The sequence below is a fragment of the Sturnus vulgaris genome, chromosome 2, assembly GCF_052056855.1.
Source record: "Sturnus vulgaris isolate bStuVul1 chromosome 2, bStuVul1.hap1, whole genome shotgun sequence".
In the NCBI taxonomy this organism is placed as follows: Eukaryota; Metazoa; Chordata; class Aves; order Passeriformes; family Sturnidae; genus Sturnus; species Sturnus vulgaris.
The window spans coordinates 43,550,850-43,573,279 of NC_142244.1; the positions used below are offsets into that span (position 1 = coordinate 43,550,850).

Sequence of the window (22,430 nt, forward strand, 5' to 3'; positions counted from 1 at the left end):
CAAAGTGGTATGGCTACGGCATGAAAACCCAAAAGTTGGCTTTTAAGCATACATTTTTATTTCTGCATATCAATGCTCAGTTTCTCACTGAGTCATACATTTTCCAAATTATAAGATCCTACAAATAGCTGTCTGATAGACTGCCACATTAAAGTTCTACTTCTCTGAAAAAAATATGCTTTATTTTTGATGGATTATTTAATGAAAGTTAGGTATTAGTGATCACATGTACAGTTATCAACTGTCTGCCTTTTTTAAAAAAGACTGTTTAAATATTGATTTATTGTGTAATTTATGTTACTAATGGATGCTGGAAATCTCATGGGTTCTGTGCTTAAAAATGTTAAAAGCATTTTGTCCCTTAACTTAAAATATGAATTAAACTTAGGACACTTTAACAAAAATATGTGCAAATACCTTACCAAATCCCCAGTCATTCCTAGCTAAATAATGATTTCCTTGTAAGCTGAGAAAACTACATGAAACAGAGGCTATGACAATTAACCTCTTCATCACAATTCAAATATCTTAGGACTTGTAAATGATTATTGAAATGTTCTATTGTGACTACCAAACATTTGTCTTAGGTCATGTTACTGCTCACTACCTGGTCCCATTACAGCACTTCCTTTAAAGTTTGGAGTTTGCTAATTATTACTGTCTCTTTTGATTTGGACCTTTTTTTTAATGTGCTTTGTTCTGAGAGTAAGGTAAGTCTTGCAAGGTCCATTAATTTAAGCTTTTTAATTGATTAGGTCTCTGCATATCAGCTAGAGAATCACCACTTTATAATCTTTGACTCTAAGGGGGCAATTTTTCCTTGCAGCCTACCCACACTGGGTGGAGAAGCTGAATGATACACAACTGGACAGTGGAGATCAGCTCCGATGGGAGTGCAAAGCCACCGGGAAGCCACGGCCCACATATCGCTGGCTGAAAAACGGAGCTCCCCTCTGGCCACAGGTACACTGGACAAGGAGTCACCTGTGGGGGGGAGGCTTCTCCTTCATTCGGATAATGCTAGTAAAGAAAGTACTAAAAGCTTCTTCAGATATTACTGTTTGGTTAATGCAGAAAGTATGATGACCGTCACATTTTCAATTCAGTTTGTTCTCTGCGAGTAACAGGACTCATCATGAAGACCATTAAAATGGTTCATGTAAGACTCAGAATGTAAAGTGTGTTACTACAATCTCCTGATATATTTTAGAATTAAACAGCAACAAAATTCTCTTTTTCTTTTAAAAGACCACTGATGTCATGGTCTGTCTTTTATTTCACTTTTTTCTGTTTCTCTCACTGAATCATCATAGCATCATTGCACAACACGTGGGTTTTTTGCCTAATACCTTTCCATTTTATAGTCTCAGGTTATGGAGTAAAGAAAAGTTTTATAAATTTACTTATCTTTTTTATAAAGTTGTTTGATTCTGGAAAAAAATATCTATATTTGCAAATGAACTCACGGAATGGATTTATGAATATAAAAGATGTAATGTCTTCCTTTTCAGCAAATGCCCCTTCTATCTATCTGTGAACATCAACCAATTATGGAAACAATCAGAAAGGAAACATAAAAACAGTTTAGTTTTGAAGCTGTGAGGCATTGAAAATAAGGTTGCTCTATTCATTTCTGCCTTTTTAGATGGAGCTATTAGTGCTGAAATTGAAGCAATTTAAATATCTCTACTTTTTGGTTCTCTGATTTTCCAAACCATTAGTTTCTCCAGGCTCTGAAATTTTAAATTAAATTTTACTTTGAGCTGGGTGAGGGTTCACAACAAAGTGAATTTTTTATCACAGTTTCCTCTGCATTCCCAAACAATTTATGCCTTATCAATTTTAACTTACAACAACTGTTATAGTGAAACTTAAAGTTATTTTATAGAACTTCAAATTATTCATATTATAGCTTCATGAAATACTCACTTCCATAAGCAGCTATTGATGTCATTTCTCTTCCAGTTGTGATAATTGTTTTCTACTAGTGGACCTTTCAAATAAGGAATTTGTACTAATGATGAGAGCAATTGGATCCTTTCATTCTTACTTATGCAATCAATCTTTCATGTCTGCTTTTATGAAAATAGCACCATGATTGAGACCAAATATTTGCTCTATATTTGAAGATTGTCAGATATATTATATCCACACATGATTTCTTGCCTCCTTAAAGTTCCCAGGATGAACTGCTTTTAAAAATCATGTAAGGGTAAAGGCAAACAAACAAGCAAACAGAAAAAAAGAAGATTTGAATATGGTGAATTTACTCTGAAAATATTTACTGTCAAATATTTTTTGGCTTTTTATTCTTGTGATTTTTTGTATAACAAGAAAAAGGTAAGCCCAAGGAAATTTGTTGCTCAGTTTTATTTTAGGTGATTTTTTTGTCGCTTCCTCTTAAGCTAATAGCACAGCAATTTCCCAGTGCCTATTTGCTTTTATAGAAGTTTTTTTTTTTTTCTAATTCTATTACAGAGCAGAATTGAGATGATTAATGGTGTTCTGATGATCCAAAGTGTGAATGTCTCAGATGCTGGAATGTACCAGTGCTTAGCAGAAAATAAGTATGGTACAATTTATGCCAGTGCCGAGCTGAAGATTTTAGGTAAGTATTGGAAAAGAATAAGATATTCCTTTCTCCCTTTTTGAGAATTAATTTTTTTCTTAGACTGTTGTGACAAGGAACAGCTTCTGCCAGTCCAAACAGTAGAGCAGATAAAAGTGGTTTATTTGTATTCTTGTTATTTATGTGTGGGTGAGTCCTTTGCTGCCCCAGAGAGCATAGGGCCTTCTGTTAACCAAAAATTGTCATTCATACATAACTGACTCAGCAACATTGTGTGAGTATTTCTCATATAAGTCTATTCAGTTCAAATCAATAGAAAAAAATTTTTACTGCCTCAAACATATACGTGGGAGATGAAATTTAGAGGAAGTAAAAGTATTTTAATCTCTGTTAAAATTAACTTATAATTTCTACTCGGCCATTATTCAAAGGTAATTATGCATGACCTTAGTTTAAAAAAAAAAATCTTATGAAATCACCAAAACTGATAGAATAATATAAGTTACATACTTGGGTGAATACCCTCCACAGAAAAGCAAATACACTACATAGCATTACCCAGAAATACGATCAAAATGTCATTACCCAAAAGCTGAAGCAGGCAGTTAATGAAGAAAAACTTGAAGAACTTTTCAACACTCTAATTTTCCTTAAAGCAAACTGTAGCAACATGCAGTGGAGCAATAGTGATAAGTGCCCTTCCAGAGGATTAAGTGAGACAGACTTGTAAGCCTTGTATCATCTTTATTAGGATGTGGTGGAGCAGGAAGAAAGGTGTCCACTAAAGTCATTTAATGGCCATATCAGAGATTAGACCTGCACATGTGAATCATTCCTATAAACTCCCAGTCAAATGAGTAACAAAGCTAAAATTGCAGAAATATACTGTATTTTAGCTAACATTTGGCTCTTTTGGCAAATAACCTTTCTCATACATTTCAGCAATTTCCTAGCTGGCCAACATTAGAATTTCACTGATAAGTCTTAAAATAATTTCTTTATAGCCATAAAGTTAAAAGCCAAGACCAGTGATTGTTCTCTTTTCATCACTTTTTTTTTTGGTCATTTGTGATTCAGTCTGCAAACCTATTGGCTACAGCATTCTTTTTCTCCATTTTTGTATCTGTTACAAAATAGGTATACCTAGCATGTCAGGTAATTGCACACTTTCTTTGATGTTCTTTAACATCAGAAATAGACCTTGTATATTGCTGCAGTAAAATTAGCTTTTCATTTTCTCACTCCCAAGATTGTACCCCTGTTAAATTTTAACCATAATATTGTACTAAAGAAGCAATTGTGTTTAATTTGCTGCCTTACCAAAGGGAAAAGAACAGAATAAATTGTCCATATAAATATCTCTGGTATGAGGATTAACCAAAATAATGGTAGGAAATTCCTACATATTTGAGGCAATGAATGTAGTGTCTCAGTAAGTGTAGCTGAGATAGGAGCCTTTGACTTTGCAAAAGTAGTTAAAGAAAACCACAATCAAATGAGATTACTTGAGAACTAATGTCCTTTCTTGATGTGAAATTACAGTAATTTTGTCATTTTGTAAAGCATTTATTATCTTAGCTTTTGTTTGTAAACAATGGGACTTCTTAAAAAGTGAAATACTAAGAACAAGATATAATATCACCTATTAAGAAGTTCTCATATTGATATTCCCAGTATTCGGACAACTGTAAGAAGTGAAAGCAATAAAATTTCTCTAACAGCAATATTTTCTGTGAGCATTAATTCTAGAGAGTGCATTTTGAATTGCTGTGGAATTAAAACTTCGTTTTGTTTTTAATTATTTGCCTCTAACAAGTTTTTGACTAAAAAAAAGAGAAAAAAAAAGAGAGAAAATAGTAACTAAAACATTTGCATTATTTAATTTCTAAATTTTTTTGATTTCACAAGTAGTTTTACTCTAATCTGCTGATGTGAAAGATTTCTCATTAATCTGTGGCTGGATTAAGTTATAAACCTACCATATAATCTTGGGTGCTGATTTCAAATGTTTTGTAAAATTTTGATTTTGACATAATAATTTCAAAGAGAAAAATAGAGATTCTATTCCCAAAACCAAATCTATTTTTCTATTCTTCTATTAGAACATAATGAAGCAGAATGCTTTGCTTGTTCTCTGTAGAGTTAATCTACTTCTTTTTAACAGCTTCAGCTCCCACTTTCCCACTCAATCAAATGAAGAAAACAATAATTGTTACTAAGGGCCAAGAAGTTGTCATTGAGTGCAAGCCACAAGCCTCTCCAAAGCCAACTATCACTTGGAAGAAAGGCGACAAAGTGCTAAGGGAGAATAAGAGGTCAGAAGTCTGTTCGGTAAACTAAATATTGTGTTTGCATGTTGGATTCTGTGGTATGGTATGAAAATGCAGCAAGTGACAAGAACATGCTGAATGTTAGCCTGGGTATGGCATAATTATTTTTGTCAAGCTGATTTTTTTGACAGTAGCGACTTTACAGTTTCCACAATATTGAAAAATCTTAACATTGCTCAGAGATGCAGAGAGATGAAAAGGTGGTGTTATTTTCTGCAGTTTTTTCCCTATTTTCTGTTATTAATTTCAAAAGCCTTTCAATTATTCTCTAGAGGTAATACAAATTTAGTATGTGAGAGTATAAAAGCGTAGAGGCTGAAGTATTCAGGAACACATAAAATATAAAATGTGCTTATTCATTTGAAATAATTTTAATAAGGCAGATTTACAGTTTGATCACAATGGAAGTCTATGTAAGAATAGCTTTAAAATTATTCAGGGAAGAAAAATATAATTCCATTATAGGATTTAATTATATTGGTAATTTCTGTACTCAGCAGCACATCTGTTTAACAGATTATGCTTGATTAAATAAGTTCTGTCCAGCTTTGTATCGTAAATGTAGTTTAAGCACTGCAGGTTAAATGCCAGATGTAATTGCACTTTACAAGATTGCTTATCTGTACATGAGAATAGTTTTGCCACTCTGCACATGGTCTTTAAGTACAAAAAGCAATCTTTTCCTCTTTCTGGAAACGTGCTGTGTGAATGAACCATTTAAAATGGCATGTGTAGTATTAATCAGAAAGATAAAAACAATCCCCCTTTTATTGACTTTTTGCAACACTGAGGGAAGCAGTAGAGTGCATCTGTCCTCAGCTGCAAAAGCTATTCTGTTCAAGTGTGCTGTATTTTAATCTCATGACATTTGTTTTGTTCTGAAAAGGAAAAATAGGTAACTTCTTGTACCATATTGAATATTTTTTGTTGAGCAGGAGAGAACAAAACAGCATTATATACAACATTTTACTAACAGGTGTGGGTTGTATCATTTGTATTGACAATATGACAGATTCATGTTACAAAGGACCTGAAAAATATCAAATATTGTGACACTGATGTCTCTATGCTCTACCTACACAGTTGATACTTTTCACTACATGACCTTTTCCTCTCATCTCCACAAAACTCACTATGTTTCCTCTGATCACGATGTGTAAATCACATTTTAATCCAAGACCAGTAAAGCCTTTTGATAATTACTTTATGTCTGTCCAAACATAGCCTAACTCTGAAGTTAAAATCCTATGAAAATAGAGCTGGAGTTTCATTTTTTGTTATTTGTAGCTTTCAATACTAGCTTGTTTTGACAGAAGCTGGAACAGGAAATGATGAAACATGGAAAATGAAAAACTGGTTGAACTATTTCAGATATTTGAAAGCAGAGGGTTACATTCAACTTAATTTTTTAGTCAGCTGTTCAAGGATTATCTCGTGTCATTCACAGCAGTTTCCCTGCATCTGCTGTTTATAGAGGGGTGGGCATAAGAGGAGTATCAGTTTCAAGCAAATTCAGTTCTGCCTGTATAGAGTACACTTTAAACAAATATAATAGAGTCTCTTTGAAGAGAAAGTGAGGAAGCCTACAGTGATTTGTGAAAGGAAGTGTAAATCAATGAAGATAATATGTGTGTTTCCATGCTTTGGGCATTCTGAGAAGGAAGGAACTCTGTTAAACATTTTTAAAAGGAATAAACTGAAATGGTAAATATATCAATATACTTTAAAATTGGGCTTTCTTCATAGTCTGTTGATAAAAATTCCAGAAAAAAAGAAATAAAAAATAAAAATTAGGATCGGTCATCTGATGAGTTTGCATCGACAATTAAGTCCTCAGATATTAAAAAATAATAATTAATTTTTAAAATAGCAAAAAACTAGCAACATTCCAGTTAAGTATTAAGGAAGGGCAAGGATAGAACAGTATAATATATTTTTTCCTCTTCTAAAGTGCATGTAACAAGTGCATATTGTGTGTAAGTTATGTGAAGTCTACGAGCCCAGGAAAAGAATTTGATCCTTTTAGCAACATCAATAAAAGAGACACCTTCCCCTCTACAGCAAAGAAAAAAATTCACTTAACCAGTGGGTCTGCTATTACCTATTCCATGTCTTCCAAACTCTGTTGCCCTTTAGGTGTTTTTTATACAACAAAAACTGGTTGACAGAAATAGCTTTAGCAGTATTTCCATAGGTAACTGAAGAGAAGGCTGATTGTTGATTGTGGGACTCGTGGCTGGGTACAGTTGTCACTGCTGTCAGACCTTGACTCAAGCTCCTGGAATTTTGTGCAGTCTGAAAGCCTCAGATGTTTCAGATTCATTGGAAAGACATATACTTGGGAAAATAACTGTGAAAAGCCTTCATTAGCTTCATTTCTAAGTCTCTTTTACCTTCAAATAAATTATCTTATTCAAGGCCTTCATATTCATAGTAGAGCTATGATAGGCTTCGTCCCCAAAAATCATTTGAGCAGCCAGGTAATTTGATTCTTCTTGGAAAGTATCTGCATATTATTAACAGGTTTTTTCAATTGAGTTCCAAATGAGTGTCAAATCTATGAGATAGGTTCAAAAAAATTAGGGTATTCAGTTATGTCAGTTATTATATATCACTTATTTGCTGACAAAAAACATGGCTCCAAGTTTTACGTTCTCAAAATACATTAAATCTGATGAAATTACTTCTAGAGAAAGATAGTTATTTAATAAAGTTTCCAAAGTGTTTACAATTCATTCTAGTAACCATAGATAAAGATCAAGAACTGAAGATGATTGCACTGAAGCAAAGGAAATTAAATAAAATATGTGGTATTGGAGATCTTCTATGCAGAGACTAGAACTTCCAAAGATCAAGGCATAGTCTGTGAAGCTTACTGATATAAGACATTTTATCATCAGCATTTGAACGAATCTAAGTGTCTTTTATACATCATTATCTCAGTGAGTCATTAATATATTCAATCAAAGATAATTTTATCAACAATTTCACCTAGAAAGGAATTGTTCTACTTCTATTTTGGAATTAGAATACAGCTGAGCACAACACCAATGTCAGTGGTGTAGGTAGAAAACATATTTAAGATACATATTTTCATTAGTAACCTCACAACAATTAAAATTCATAACTATCTTTGCTAACCACTTGTTTCTGTACTCCATTGTCAGGCTGGTAAATGATTGTGTCTCATTTATGGCAGGCTGTGATAATGTATGCTCTGGTTATTGATTTGAACAATATTTTCATCCATAAGAATTTATAAAGAACTTTGGAATCTTTTAGTTCATAAGTAGTTTTGGTTTTATAGGAAAGGGGATTATATTGGAATCAAAGTCTGAAAAAAAAGTTCTTGCATTGATTTTTAGTAAACAGTTTGGTTGGTACTTTGCTTTAGAACCTAAAAAGGAAGAATTAGGCCCTTGGGCAAGAGTTCAGTGACCAAAAAATATTTTTGTGAAGTTTCTGAAATATTTCAGTCAGACACTTCCTAAAGTATAATCAAACTATCACTTACTACTTTAGCATCAGCTTCTAAACAAGACAAAGACCCAACCCATTCAGATTACAAAGCCATCCAAAAGCCTGTTTATAAATTAAACATTTTTAACTTATATATCAAACTAAAAAAAAAGTAACAAAAGTAATATTTTGTAGACTGTAAATGTTATAATACACACTAGAATGGACCAGAATGTGGCACCAGTTGCATCAGTATAAATCATGAGTTCTACCAACAAAGTCAATGATTAAATTCAAGATAAAGTTTTTGTTTGTTTGTTTTTGTTGGGGTTTTTTTTGTTTTGTTTTGTTTTGTTTTGTTTTTTTTTAGTTCCTGTGTTCAAGCATTACAAGCATCAGGTATTTTATAATTATTTACAACTGCATAAATTTTTATGAGCCACTACTCCAAGAGATATAATCCCTTTATCTTCACTTTCTGAAAGACATCTTTTCTTGTCTTCACTGGCTTGTAGTGGTGACTACAGATACATCTGAGGCGTCAAAAATGTTGAAAAGTCTTATAAGTCATTGTTAATCTGTTTTTGTGGTTTTATGTCCAACTAAAATAGTCTCCTCTTTAAACTTAAATTTTTACCCTTGCTCATTATTTTCATTACATATCCATTAATTATAGTTAAAAGAACATAATTTGAAAGTACTCTAACAGTGAAATTGTTCTCTTTAGTCCCTATTTTTTCTTTTTTATTAAGACTACCAAGTAATTAATAATAATAATAAAAATAAAAATAATAATAATAATAACTTTAAAAGCACAGTTTAACCAAAAAATGTGTCACTGAGGAGGAAAGCACACCTTAACCAACAAATGGGTAACAGAGGGAGCAGGACTTTTCTAGTCCCAATTCTATGCTGCTTTATTTTGCTTTTGTTCTTTTCCTTTTGAAGCTTCTCAAATTATAATGCTTTTTTAAAATCATTTTTGGTTTACCCTGTAATTTGTGCACAGATTAATATTTAATTTAAAAAAAAATCAAAATATGGTGATGACCTCATACTTATTCATTGGTAATGTAGTTGTTTGTTTATGGATTTTTTACTTTCCATATGGCGCAGTGGCACAGTCTAAGCTTTCTCCTTCACCTCACAGAACAAGCTGTGCAGAAAAACATTCACAGTCTCTGAAGGTCAGATTCAAAGTAGATCACCTAGAGCAGAAGAGTGCCAGTCTCTCTGTGGCCACTGTGTAATTGCTCATATTGATCCACCCATGTCCCAGATTAACTTTTGCTGAAGACCTAAATACACTGAGCATTTCTGTGGGGAAAATAAATGGTAGCAAAACTCCACCTGCCACTTCAAATCAGTCACTTTTCCTATGGTGCAATTGGTTTTCTTTGTTCCACTTCTGTTTGAAGGAGTTCTGGATATAAGAGAAAACTTGGTATGTTAAGCAGCAGAGGGAATTTTAGGTATTTTGAAAGAAATAGGCTGGGTTTGGCCAGGACAAAAACTTCAGCATCCTTATTCTTGCAATACACAATCACAGTGGTAATTTTATTGATTGCAAGTGGGTAAAAACTTTTTCCTTTTTTTCTGAATGATATAAAAGAATTACAGAACAGCAGTGCCGTGGCACAGAGCTCTGGATAGTACCTGGTCCACTCCCAGGATCAGAGCAGTGTCAGATAGAATGGATTGCTTAAGGTCATGTCTAGTCAGCTTTTGAGTAACTCCAAAGAGGGACACTGCAGCCTATCTGGGAAATTTATTCCTACTAGAGTTAAGCACCCCTACACTAAAAAAAAAACCAAAACAACATGCCAAACAAATCCAAACAAACAAAAAACTCTTTTAATATTTAAATGGTATTGATGTTTACATGAAATTGCATGTGTTTCAGTTTGTGTCCATTGTCTCTGTCCTGTCTCAGGGCATCATTGAGAAGTATCTGACTACACTTCATCCCTTCAGAGTGAACACATCAGCTGATCAGTGCCCTTAACAGCTGGGAGGCTCTGATCTGTAATAAATGTGGCCATATAAGGGATTTATATCAATGCTTTTTCCATGACACATGAAATTCGACATTCAGATCTGTGCCAAACCTGCCTGGCCACCAAAACTAATAAAATGGAGATGTCACTTTCCCATACAAAACCTGCCCAGTGTGTATTGCCATGTTGCAAAGTTACTTTCTGCCTGTCATATTCTTCAGTTACTGTGTGCCTCCGATCACAAATCACAAATTGGGATGGATTTACAGACAGGGAGAGGCCTGTAGAGGCTGTACATTGAACAACAAAGAAAGTGCTCTGACAGTTATTCCCTTAATATTGCAAATAAAATTACTGGATACTGAAAATAGAGACATACGGATATTTTTGAAGTCACTGAATATCAAAAATATGGAGAATTATTTATGAGGGAAGTCTGTCTTCATAAATACTTGGGTACAAAATTGCAAGCCATACATTGACCTGTGAAGAACACGAGAACACTAAACAGTGCTCATTAGGTGAGAAGCATCCTCTATAGGTACTAAATTTAGAATAAAGACACCGGAGAGGACAAACTGTTCAAGCTCCATGTAACAATACACGAGGGAATGAATTGAGGCTGCTAAAATTTTGCCTTGAACTAGGCTTGCTTTATTTTGCTTTCTTTCAGTTATGTTTCCTTAACATTCAGCGGCTGTAAAAGAAGTCAGAAAAAAGAAAGAGAAGAAAGAGACCTTTTATAGGAACATTAAATTCCAAATATGAATATTATACAAAGACACAGGGAAATCTGATGCTATTGCTTTTTACTTACCTTCAAGTCAATACTGAAATCTGTGAGCTACAGAAGTAGCTGTCCTGTATGCCTAGATATTTCATCTGTCCCACTTTGCTATGTAATTAGAGGAAACACGTAGAGTACTTAAATCTAAAAATATTATCATTCAAAACCTTAGAAACAGACATGTTTTTTCAGTCTTCTGGTCTCTCAAACTCCTTCATTTTCAGTTTTGACAGGTTCTTATTACAGTTTTTCTTTTCACTCTACTTTATTTAAGGATCTGTCAACGTTTCCATTCTAAGTTCCTATTTTAATAGCTTTTAAGCTTAATTACCATGGAAAAAATCAAAGAAGGAAAAGAAGGGTGTTTCAGAGCAGCAGCAAGAAAAACATTGTGTTTGTAGGCAAAATTTGTATTCCGTTTTATAAAGTGCTTTGTTTTGTACATGTTGTGTTATGCTTTTGAATATGAACATGTAGCATAGATATATATTAGATGTTTTCTTCATAATTATGGTAGTAGCTTTTCAAAATAATTTCAGTTCCAGCCAACTGTGGTTTGTATCATTTGTTTGAACTGAAAACTATGGACTGTGAAGGCAAAAGAAAATATATATGGACAGAAAATTATTCTGAATCATATTTTTCTCTTTGTCTATTTGTCCCTGAATTGCACTAGGCTCAACTTGTTCTGGGCACGAGCTTTTTTGTATTTGTGCTATCAGCCACACAAACAGCAGAGTAGCTCAGCCTACTACCATTCCAGTTTTTATAAGAAAAGAACACCCTTTATTTACTCAGAGTAATGAAAGATCTTTAGAGTTATTCCTACTACAGGAGAAATCTTTTAAGCAGTTTGAAGATTTTACTCTGTGTCCCCAGTTAAAGAGCTAAAGAAAATTTTAATTAGTTTAATAAATAACACTTTCCACAGAATACCAAATAATTTATCTTTTTGTATCGAAGTGAATTATTATCTACAAGATCCACATGACTTCTCGGAATTGTTTTTCTTTTCAAGAATGGTATTCAGGACAATATGTTTTACCATTTGTCCTTAATACAGCACTTCATTTACAGCTGTGTAGGTACTCGCTGACTTTTTAGGGAAATAAGTCTTCAAATCAGAAGTATATGTTTAGGTAACAATGCATTGAAGTCTGCATTTTAGAAATACATTCTCTTCTTCCTACATTGGCTTAATGCTTGAAGAAGAGTTCCACCACATCTTACCAATTTTCAATTCAAGCAGGATTTATTTGTGTGAAAATAGATACACAGTTCCCTACAATAACCCACGCTGCCATCCAGATGCTTTGGCAAGTCTTACATAATTACTCTTTAATATCTATCAGGCACATGTGGGTGTCTTGGACGTCTTCAGATACCTACAGACTAGACACCAATAATTGAGGAGGTGACTCCCACCCTGTAGGATCTTGCTTTTTTGTATTTCCATGAGACTGCATTTCCCTTTTTTTTCAGTTATTGAACTGTAAATATCCCATATATTTTCCGTAGTCCTAATTAAAAGAAAAAGCTGAAAAGTTCAACCATTTTAAGTTGCTGACAGCACAAGATACTTGATCTGCTGTCTATGCCTTGAATATCTGCGGACAACTAAGTATCATTTGAGAAAAAAGATCATGAATTTTTATTTTAACCATTATTAATTTCCCTGTTGTTATTATAAATGGCTGCCTGTTTGTTCACGACAGAGGTAGAATATGACAAGTCATCAGTGGCCTAAAGGTTTTCCTTTGCTTAAGGCTCTTCAGATTCTGGCTTTCAGCATCATTTGCCCTTAAAAGAAACTTCATCTAAAAATCTTGGGAATTTAAACATTTAAATTCATGCAAACCATCCACATGACTCCCAACTCATCCACAGACTCCCAAGGGGAATTTAATGATCGAAAAATAGTGAAGAAAATACCCAGGACATTAAGAAAAAGAAGCTTCATGACAGAAACTCTAATCTTCCTGAGAGAGTTCTGCAAGTCACTTCTTTTCAATTTTTGTATAAATCATGGTCTAATTTAGCTATGGCAAGCTCATAATGGGAATTAGAGTGCGGGTTATAAAGTAGAAAAGGGAAACAATTATTACCTTGACTAAGCAGTAAAAACAAATAAGATCATCTCTAGACAAAAGGAGGCTGTTCCAAAACAGCATTGTTTTGCTAATTGAGCATATTACATGAGTTTTTAGAACATAATGGTTTAGCCACACACCTAAACAAATCTCAGTCTTCACTCATGTTTTCTTACAGAAAACATGATTAAGGAAACAGTCCAGTACCCAGAAATACTAAATGTTATGTGTTTTGTGTACTTTAGGCAAGATACTTGCTTTTCTGTATCTATGTGTGCGGTTAGGCGTGGTTTCAGTGACAAACTGCCAAAATTTCCATCGCTGATCTCAGGCCTCTTGCTTTACAGTGAAAAGATTCAAGGATCCAATCCCACACAAGGAAGTGAAAAGCTGCCTTGTAGTCCCAGGTGGGATTTCAGTGGGATGCAATAAACTGAGCTATTCAGCAGTTAGTCCCTGGCTGGATTTTAGCCTCTCTCAAGTAGCTGCCCTAAGTAGTCCCTAATCCTGGGAGGATCAGCGTGCCAAAATCCAGTCCTGCTACCCTGTCTGCATGCTGCCACCATGTTTTAAAGGCTAACATCATTTAATGGAGGAAAGCATTTCTGTGATAGCTGACTTCACTATATGGGGGGAATATGCCTATTTATTTTCCTGATGGAGAAATAATCGCTGTTTAAGTGGTACAGTACATGGGAGTGTTACCTCAGCCAGAATCTCTGGACATTATCACTGGGTTAGTCACGAGATTAGTAATAATTTCTATGGCTCAGTGACATGTAACCACAGAGCAATAAAGTGTTTCAAGGCTCTAGGAACAAAATCAATTTTTAAATTAGAAAGAATTAGAATGTGATAGAAGTTCCCAAGGCATTGTGGGGAAAGTACACCGTGAACTCAGATCTTTTGGATTGAAAAATTTGTCAGACTCTAGAATATGAGCATATACTTAAATCATAATTTTTAATTTATAACACATATTGCATTTTAACTGATGCTTAGTATTTTTTAAATCTACCAGTCAGCAGCCATGATCTGTGTGGAGGCTACAAAGATCTTCTTCCCATGTGCTGTCAGAATTCATTTTGCACTGGAAAATTGCCTTTACAGGGAATATTCTTCCTTATCTGTCATAAATCTAAAATAATTAGGGCAGCTTTTCAACAAATTATCATCTATTGCATCTAAATATAGTGATCTTTGTAGCTATATTGTGAAATTTATTGTTAAATTTCAAAATTTATGAGGAATTTTTGATGCCTTTGATATCTTCTCTCACATTATGTTCTGACATTTTCTAGTCTGTCAGTCCAGAAACCAACAGATTCAGTATTTACATGCTAATTGGTCACAGAGAAGGAGAATAAGTCCATACATATTTTTAAAAAGATAGATATATTTTGCAGAAAATTAGATTTTGTGCAAAAACTTTAACCAATTATTCATTATTTAGAAAAAAACCTATGGCAGAAATTGGCTTTCTAATGGCATTAGTAAAGAAAAAAACTTACAGTAGTCTAAAAAACAATGTTACAATTAATCCACATAGTCATGATAGAAGATAGTGAAGTGACTCTCTCAGGATCAATGATCTTCAGGTGTCTGTCTACCTAACTTCATGAACACACTTCAATCTAGAAATGACCTTAAATTTACTATCCAATCAGCAGTCTCAGTGGTGTATTTCTAAGCAATATTTGGCAATGAAACTATATGTCATAGAGCAAAAAGACACTCTGGGTCAAAATAAGGGGTATCTGTCCTGTTTGCATTTTGCACGCTTCCAATTACTGTAGAACCTGAGTCACTGCTGTTGTAAAGGTTCAGATTTGCTTCAGTGTGAAAAATAGACACCACACTTCCTCATGAACATTTCATGCCATTTTATCTATAAAGAAAGCCAAAGTATTCCTTTCTTTAAGTAATATGAAAATTAGTGTCACAAATCAGTATCACACTATTAGTGATGACGGGTTACATTCCTTGTCTTTTAAAAGTATCAGTCTCACGCTCTCATTTGGACAAGAGGTTAATTTAAAAGTATTTTAAATGTAATGTTTCTCCCTAGAAAATCATAGTGAGAAGGCAAGAATTTGACAACATTTATGAAAAACAACATGAGTGATCTATCAGTGCTTTTAAATTGTAAATTCACTTACCACTGGGAAAGTCACTATCTCTAATAAGATCTAGATGTGTATAATACGAATTTTACGATGGCATATTACCAGTATCAGTGACAATCACATTACTCTGATATTAGTGACTTCCATGTAAGTAGATTTTCCACATATATATCTGAGATTCCCGTATTTCTCATTTTTGTTTTCAATGGCTGTATACAGCTACTGTCCGTACAACAAATAATTGAAAGTCAGAGGGAAAAGAATCATAAATGTAATGGGCACAGGAAGCTTACAAATATAGCAAGGGTTCCTTTTAGTAGACTAGCCTTGAAAAAGAAAAAATGTTCTAGTAAAGCAAGCAGTTGAGGCATTTGATATTTGTAAAGGCTTTTAATGAGCATTCCTTAACCTTATCCTTCCCCTCCACTTTCCTCTTGCTTAATCCTTTAAAAAAATATTTTTCCAGTCTCTGGTTTTCAAATTTAACAACTAAGAGCTTCTAAATTAATATGCTGATTAAATCAAATTATTAAAAATTATTTAGTAAAATTAGCAACAACATTAATATCTGTAGCACTTCACTGGACCTAATAGGCTAGTAGGCTTTTTTTCCCCTGCCACAGTGGCCTGTCGTCTCTGTACAGTCACTAACATGATTTTACATGTGTGCTCATTGACTATTATCTCTTTGTCCATATTCACAGCAGACATAATAAACCTAGAGGTGGGAAATGTATCGATTAAATTTTACCAAGGTGTCATTAAATTAACTGAAATAATTGAAACATGTTTAAAACATTTTAAATTTGGAGATATATATAAAAACTCAGGAAGATATATGAGAAAAGTTTGTTATTTTCATATGTGTGTGTGACTTAAGGTCACATTGCACAAATTCCCCTCATTGCATACTCAGAAAAGTGATGATATGGTATTGTACCAATGTAAAAAGGTGATATGGTATAATAGAAGCATGGTTATATTGGAATCAGAACAGGCACATTCTAAACCTGTTAAGTGCTTGATGTAGCTTCCATAAAGTTTCCAGTGTTACAAAGTTCTCAAACCATTGAGCAGAATGATCTTTCATGACCCTTTTTTAAATTATTTTTGTAGGAGTGACCTCTTTCAATGTTCTCAGATCTATGTATTACTTATTCTTTGACAAGAACAACAATCACTACTCAAAGGAATCTCTCAGACTTTTGTCTGTGGCTGTTTATTAATCTCATGTTTTTACCCTGGTATTTTTGCAATTTCATACACTTTTGGTTAAATCCTCAACAATTTTCTCGACTCTTCAATATGTACAGCAGCTCTATAACCCCAAGAACATCCACTGGTGTAGTTCATTTGTCACTACTAAGGCAAGTGACATGTACTAAGTGGTAATTTTTTTTTCTTTTTCTAAGAAACCCTTCTTCCCATGGAACATTAAATCTTCATGGTATTTGGTTTAGAACTGAAAAGAGTTTCTGCAGCTTGACTGCAAAGTTACCATTATCCAAAAATTAATCAGTATTTCTTTCTGTCTAGCAAAAATCGAGACAGCTCTCCTCATACTAAAAATTGCAAATAAAAGGTTCCACATAAGAAAGAGCCCAAATAAGCCTATAAATAGTCTCAGCCTATTTTTATCATTGTTTATCCCTCCTATCTACAGAAATGAACATTGTCCTGGCTTAGCCCCAGTCAGCAGCCAAGCCCCACACAGCCACTTGCTCACTCCCCCACCAGCAGGATGAGGGAGAGAATCAGAAGAGTAAAAGCCAGAAAACTGATAGATTGAGGTAAAGACAGTTTAACAGGGAAAACAAATCCAAAACATAGCCCCATACTACCCATTAGAAAGAAAATTATCTCTATTCCAGTCCAAACCAGCACAATATCCACAAATTTCTTGGACTCATTGACAACGTCCATTTTTCTTATATATTACTACACAACTTTGAAACACTTTTACTTTTTACTCTTTTATTGTCAGCAATTTTTTAAAGCTTCTTTTCTCTGACTCCAGTACATCTTTGCTCTGAATGGATCCAAATATCCTTTAGTAACAATCCAAAATCCAAATTATTTACAGTCATCAGTTCAAAGCAAAATGTTTTAGAGCTAGTTAGTAAAAACATTATTAAAAACCAACCAAACAAAAAAACCGTAAGAACACTTTTCTTTTTTTTTTTTCCAAATTATCTTTATTTTCTTTTTTTTTGTCTTTTATTTCTGTTTATTTCTTTTATAACTGTTCTGTTACATTTCACTGCTCCTGGGAAGCATGACTGTTCAAGAATAATTGAGATTGGAATCAGTTTCTAGAAGCCATCTAATCCCATACTCCATCCAAAGCAGGACTAACTGCATCATGTTTCTCAGGAGTTTTTCTTGAAGTCCAGTCTTGAACATCTCCATGAATGGACCTGTCTTGTCAACTTATTACAGTATTTGGACACTTTCACAGTATGTTTGCTTCTTTATATGTTGCCACATATTCTAATTTGTATCTGTTATCTCTTATTTGTTGTATCTTCAATTCCAGCTCTGTCTTCCCATTGCTCTCCAAAAGATGAATATAAGCAGAAAAAATTACAAAAAAAAACCCCAACCCTATCCTTAACCTTATTTTCTCCAGGATGAAGAAAATAACTTCAAATTTTCCCCAGCCTCTACTCATTTGTCATGTACTTTCACCCCATAAACATCTTTGTGTATTTCTTCTGGACTGACTCTAAGCATGTTAATGTAATCAGTGTGTCAGATACAATCCCAAGAGAAAAAGTGTCAAAGAGAGGGAAACAATTGCCTCTCTGAACCTGCCAGCTGCCTTTTACTAATGCTGAAAGGGGTTGGGCTTTTCACTGAGAGGGCTCATTGCTGACTCATGTCCAGCTTGGTGTCACCCAGGACCCTAGGTCTTTCTCTGCAGACCTGCTTTTAGCTAGTCATGCACAGAGCTCTTCTTTATAGACGTAGAACTTTATAAAAATGCCAAGGTCTATCTCAGTCCATTTCTCCATCTGAATAACAATCATGCTCTGCAACATATCTATCACCCTCTCCATTTGGTCTGTGAACTTACTGCATGCAGTCCTTGCCATTGTACATGTCACTTAAAGGACCAGCAAACAGCAGCAGCCCCTCCATAGGGCTGTAAGCAATGACAGCCAGTAACCAGCCACCAGATGGATTTTGTATCACTGAGTACAAACTTTTGAAATAGAGTAACCTATTCATTCCACACAAACGCTTGGCCCAGGATCAGCTGGCCTTGATGCCTTCTCTGATGAGTACTCCTCCTCCTCCTCAGCTACTCCCAGGGCACTCTGCCTGTCCTGAAGTTACAGACCTGCAGGAGTAAATGACCTACAGGCCAAGATTTAAGAAGACTGCTGCTGCCTGAAATCACACGTTTTGAGTCTTCCCCATCTTGAGAGTTTCCATCTATGGCTCCTTTGAGTGCAGTTTCTAGCTGACCCTCATTTCTTGTTTCACATAGCCTGGGCTTTGGTCTCTTCAGGGTCTCTGAGAACAGCCTGTCAGTCACCTGTCAGTCACCTGTCAGTCACCTGTCTGTCTTCTCTGATGTCCCACAGCCCACATGCCCTGCTGCACTAGCAGCTCCTGGCTCTGTGGCAGCAGCTCTCCAGCCTGACAGGTACTCGGGTGCCTCTCAAGCACCAGCCAAAGAGGGCTTCAGGTCAGTTCTTGACAGCAGACAGCTGAAGACAGAAAGCACAGGCTGTCCCTAAGCAGAAAGCAACCAAGAGAAGCCTCCTGTTAGCTGAAGGAAGCAAAAGTCTGGGAGACAACCTCATCAACAGCAAACCACCAGTAAATACCAGAAGAAGGTCTCAAAAGATGGGAACTGCAGCAGCAACAGCTAGCTCCCATTTGCTGTGGTTTATGTTTTCTCTACAGGTAGATGATTTTTTGATTACCCATTTGCATTTTCTCATCTGGGATGGGAACATTTTCTCAATTTATCTTTTTCTCAGCACTTTCCTGGTCACCACTTCATTTTATGTCTACCTTGTATTTATAAAGAAAAGATAAGTTAAAAAAAATAACATCAACTTTTCTAATTACCCCATACTATAAGTCCAAGCTAAACGAAGACTTTGCAATTATTTAATCAGAGGAGAAAAGAAAGAATTCATTTTACTGTAAGTGAGTGACAGTTCAGTGCTAGGGAGGGTTAGTAGAAGGGTAGATGGTTCACCTGAAGCTTGAATCTGCATCAGGCAGGTTTGTGTGCAAGGCAGTGGTTACTCCACAGCAGGCTGATGGAAGAGCCAAACGTGATTCTAGGACATGAAGAGACCATGTATTGCAGCACAAGTGACATGCATCAACTTGGATTTCTCTCTTCATAAACGACATAATACTCAGTGACTCCTCGTTCAGATATGGATCCACTTCAACTCAGAAACTGAAATTGCTTCTATTGTAAGCAAATTTTCAAATAAATAAAGCTTTAAAAGTATCAACATTAATGTACCTTTAGTTTACCTTAGACCTTAAGTGGATTCAGGACAAATTATGCTAAACTGTTCAGACTTCATGACTGATATCTCTATAGCTTCAGACTAATCTTTGACAACCTATCTCCTTGTTTTAGGATTTCTCCTTATTCTGATTTCATGCATTGCTAAGCTCTGAAAAATTCCTGTCTCAGAGCACAATATGCACTAATTTTGCTCTGACAACCTTGTAATGGGAATTCTAATATTTATTACATTTTTTCTAAGTAAAAAAGAAGGGAAGTAAAAGACCCCCTGTGATAACATTGCTTGAGTTAATATGACAAGAGGTGCTGTTTTTCACTGCTATGTGTTTAATGCCGATTACGAATAAACTGTACCACGTACTTATCTCTGTACTGAATACCTTTCAAAAGAAAAGCAGTATTTCTGGGGACTTAAAATTCCTAGTGCTTCAGGACCTAAGTTCAGCATTCAGAAAGATACATCAACTGAAGTTTTTATCACCAGATGGCTCATAGCAGTGAATTTATCTTGAAACAGTTTTTGTGCACTTCCTCACTTTTGCATGCAAGGCACAGTGTACTGTTGTTGTGTTGTAGTGTTTTGTTTGGCATTTTCATTCCGTGCCCCTTTTCGGCATCTAGGCCCACACAATGGTTCTTTGTTGTCCTACTGATTACCCACTCAGGGATATCTTACATCCTCTTTGATATTCCATTAATACTCTGTGGTTGCTAAACTCTAATGTCAGCTTAAAAGACTCATGCAATTCAGACTATGGAATTTAAGCACATGTGCTTTTTCTTTAAGACATTATTCCTTCTTGGTGCTTGACTTCTGCATTATGGCTCGACTGCACTTTCATGTGGCACTGAGATAAAAGCATACATAGAAAGTATAATCCAGAGTATAATTCTCTCCATACTGAAGAGAATCCCTTGTGTCTAATACAAAATCCTATAAAAGGAAATACTTGCAACCACAGCAGTAAATGGATCCTTATTTATTAAAATTCATTTATTCCTTAGCAAGGGACTTCCTGTGTGGCTGAATATAATTTGCCCTAATATTAATGAAAAAAATTGTCACTGTAAAAACATAATATTGAAATGAACTAATTCAGACACTTCCAACAGGACCCCAGAGTGTAGGGAACTGACTATACACTGGTCAGATAATAAAACCAGGAGCACCATTCATTTGCAGATCATATCCTCAATTTTTTAACATTTAATTCTGCAGTTAATAAATTTTAATTTGACCCCTGTCTACTACTTTTTCCTTATGTGGATGTTCATTTCTGTATGCATGTGTGCTTTTTTGTTGAGGTTATATTTTTTTTTAATGTAGATAATTTTCTTGCACAGATGAGGTATCATTTTAGGAAATAAGATATAAAATAATTTTTTTTAAATATTTCTACCAAATCATTGGAGTTAAACTCACACATGAGAATTTTTTTTATGACGGTTACATAGCATTTCCTTTACTGCCGTTCACACAGGTTTGTGAACAGATAAAAAGCATATTGCCTGTATTCATAAGTGTTGAACTTGTGGCACCATATTTTTTGCTTTGTCATCCATTTGGCCTAAAAACTGTTTGCACAAATGGCCTATAAATAGGTAGCTCTACCTTGCTGGTAGCTTCTCTCCAGATTACTGCAGAGAAGAAGTCCTACTACCCTTTTCAGCTCATTAGTTATGTAAATAAACAAAAATTATGTTTCTCTTTACCTTGACATGTCACTTGAATTCATTTTCAGGTGACCAGTCTTTAGTTGCATTTCTTTCCAGGGACAACTTCTCCTCAGAGCCCAGACATGTTCATTAGTATTACATGTGGTAAATATCTCAGTGATATGAGCTCAACTGAGTAAAGCCAAAGGATAACTTTGAATATTATCTTCAGGTGATTATTCACAAACACATGCTTTTTTATACTTTTATTTATTTTGTTCATCATTACTTTAAGAACATTAAGTGAGAAAGTATTGTAGTTTAGCGACTTCATCTTATTTCCTTTCAAATGATCCAAACAACTGTTCTTTCTCCCCACTTTAGGTCCCTATGTAATGCATTTATTTTTTTCAGTGTGTAAAAAAGTGTAGTTTACCTTTCTGTATATTACCTTCCCTACATCATAGCCCCTTTTTCCAATTTCTGTAATGATTTTCAAGCTTTTTATTTACCTAGTTTAGTTCTAGAACCCTTTCCCAGAAATCATATTTTTCCATTACTTGAGAAAAAAAATCTTTACAATTTTTATACCTTTAACTTAATAAAAATAATTTTACTCTACATTCTGGTCCTTTGTCCAGTGAGTTGCTTCCCAAGGTTTCATCTGTAATCAAGTAACTGAGCTTCTACCTTTTTTCTCAGGTCCAGCATCCAGGAACAATGTTGGAAAAAAAAAAGCCAATTTTCTATCATGTTCAGACATACCTGCATTAGCCATGCTTAATATTTATTATTCAATCCATGGCATAGTTTCCAACTGTGACATGATTTTAGGAGGCATTTTCTTTTTTGCTAATATTTCAATGATACCTTCTCAAACCCAGATCTGAGACTTCCTGCAATCCTTTCAGA

At 34.7% G+C, this 22,430-nt stretch overlaps 1 protein-coding gene across 4 annotated transcripts in view; it reads left to right on the forward strand.

Moving 5' to 3' along the window:
* CNTN5 (contactin 5) overlaps window positions 1–22,430 on the forward strand; it is a 609,016-nt gene that overhangs the window by 478,479 nt on the left and 108,107 nt on the right. For all 4 annotated transcript variants that reach the window (XM_088159402.1, XM_088159404.1, XM_088159405.1 and 1 more), the window contains 3 exons: window positions 827–963; window positions 2,479–2,608; window positions 4,734–4,884. In XM_088159402.1, the coding sequence (XP_088015528.1) occupies window positions 827–963; window positions 2,479–2,608; window positions 4,734–4,884 (418 nt within the window). The remainder of the gene's footprint in view (window positions 1–826; window positions 964–2,478; window positions 2,609–4,733; window positions 4,885–22,430) is intronic.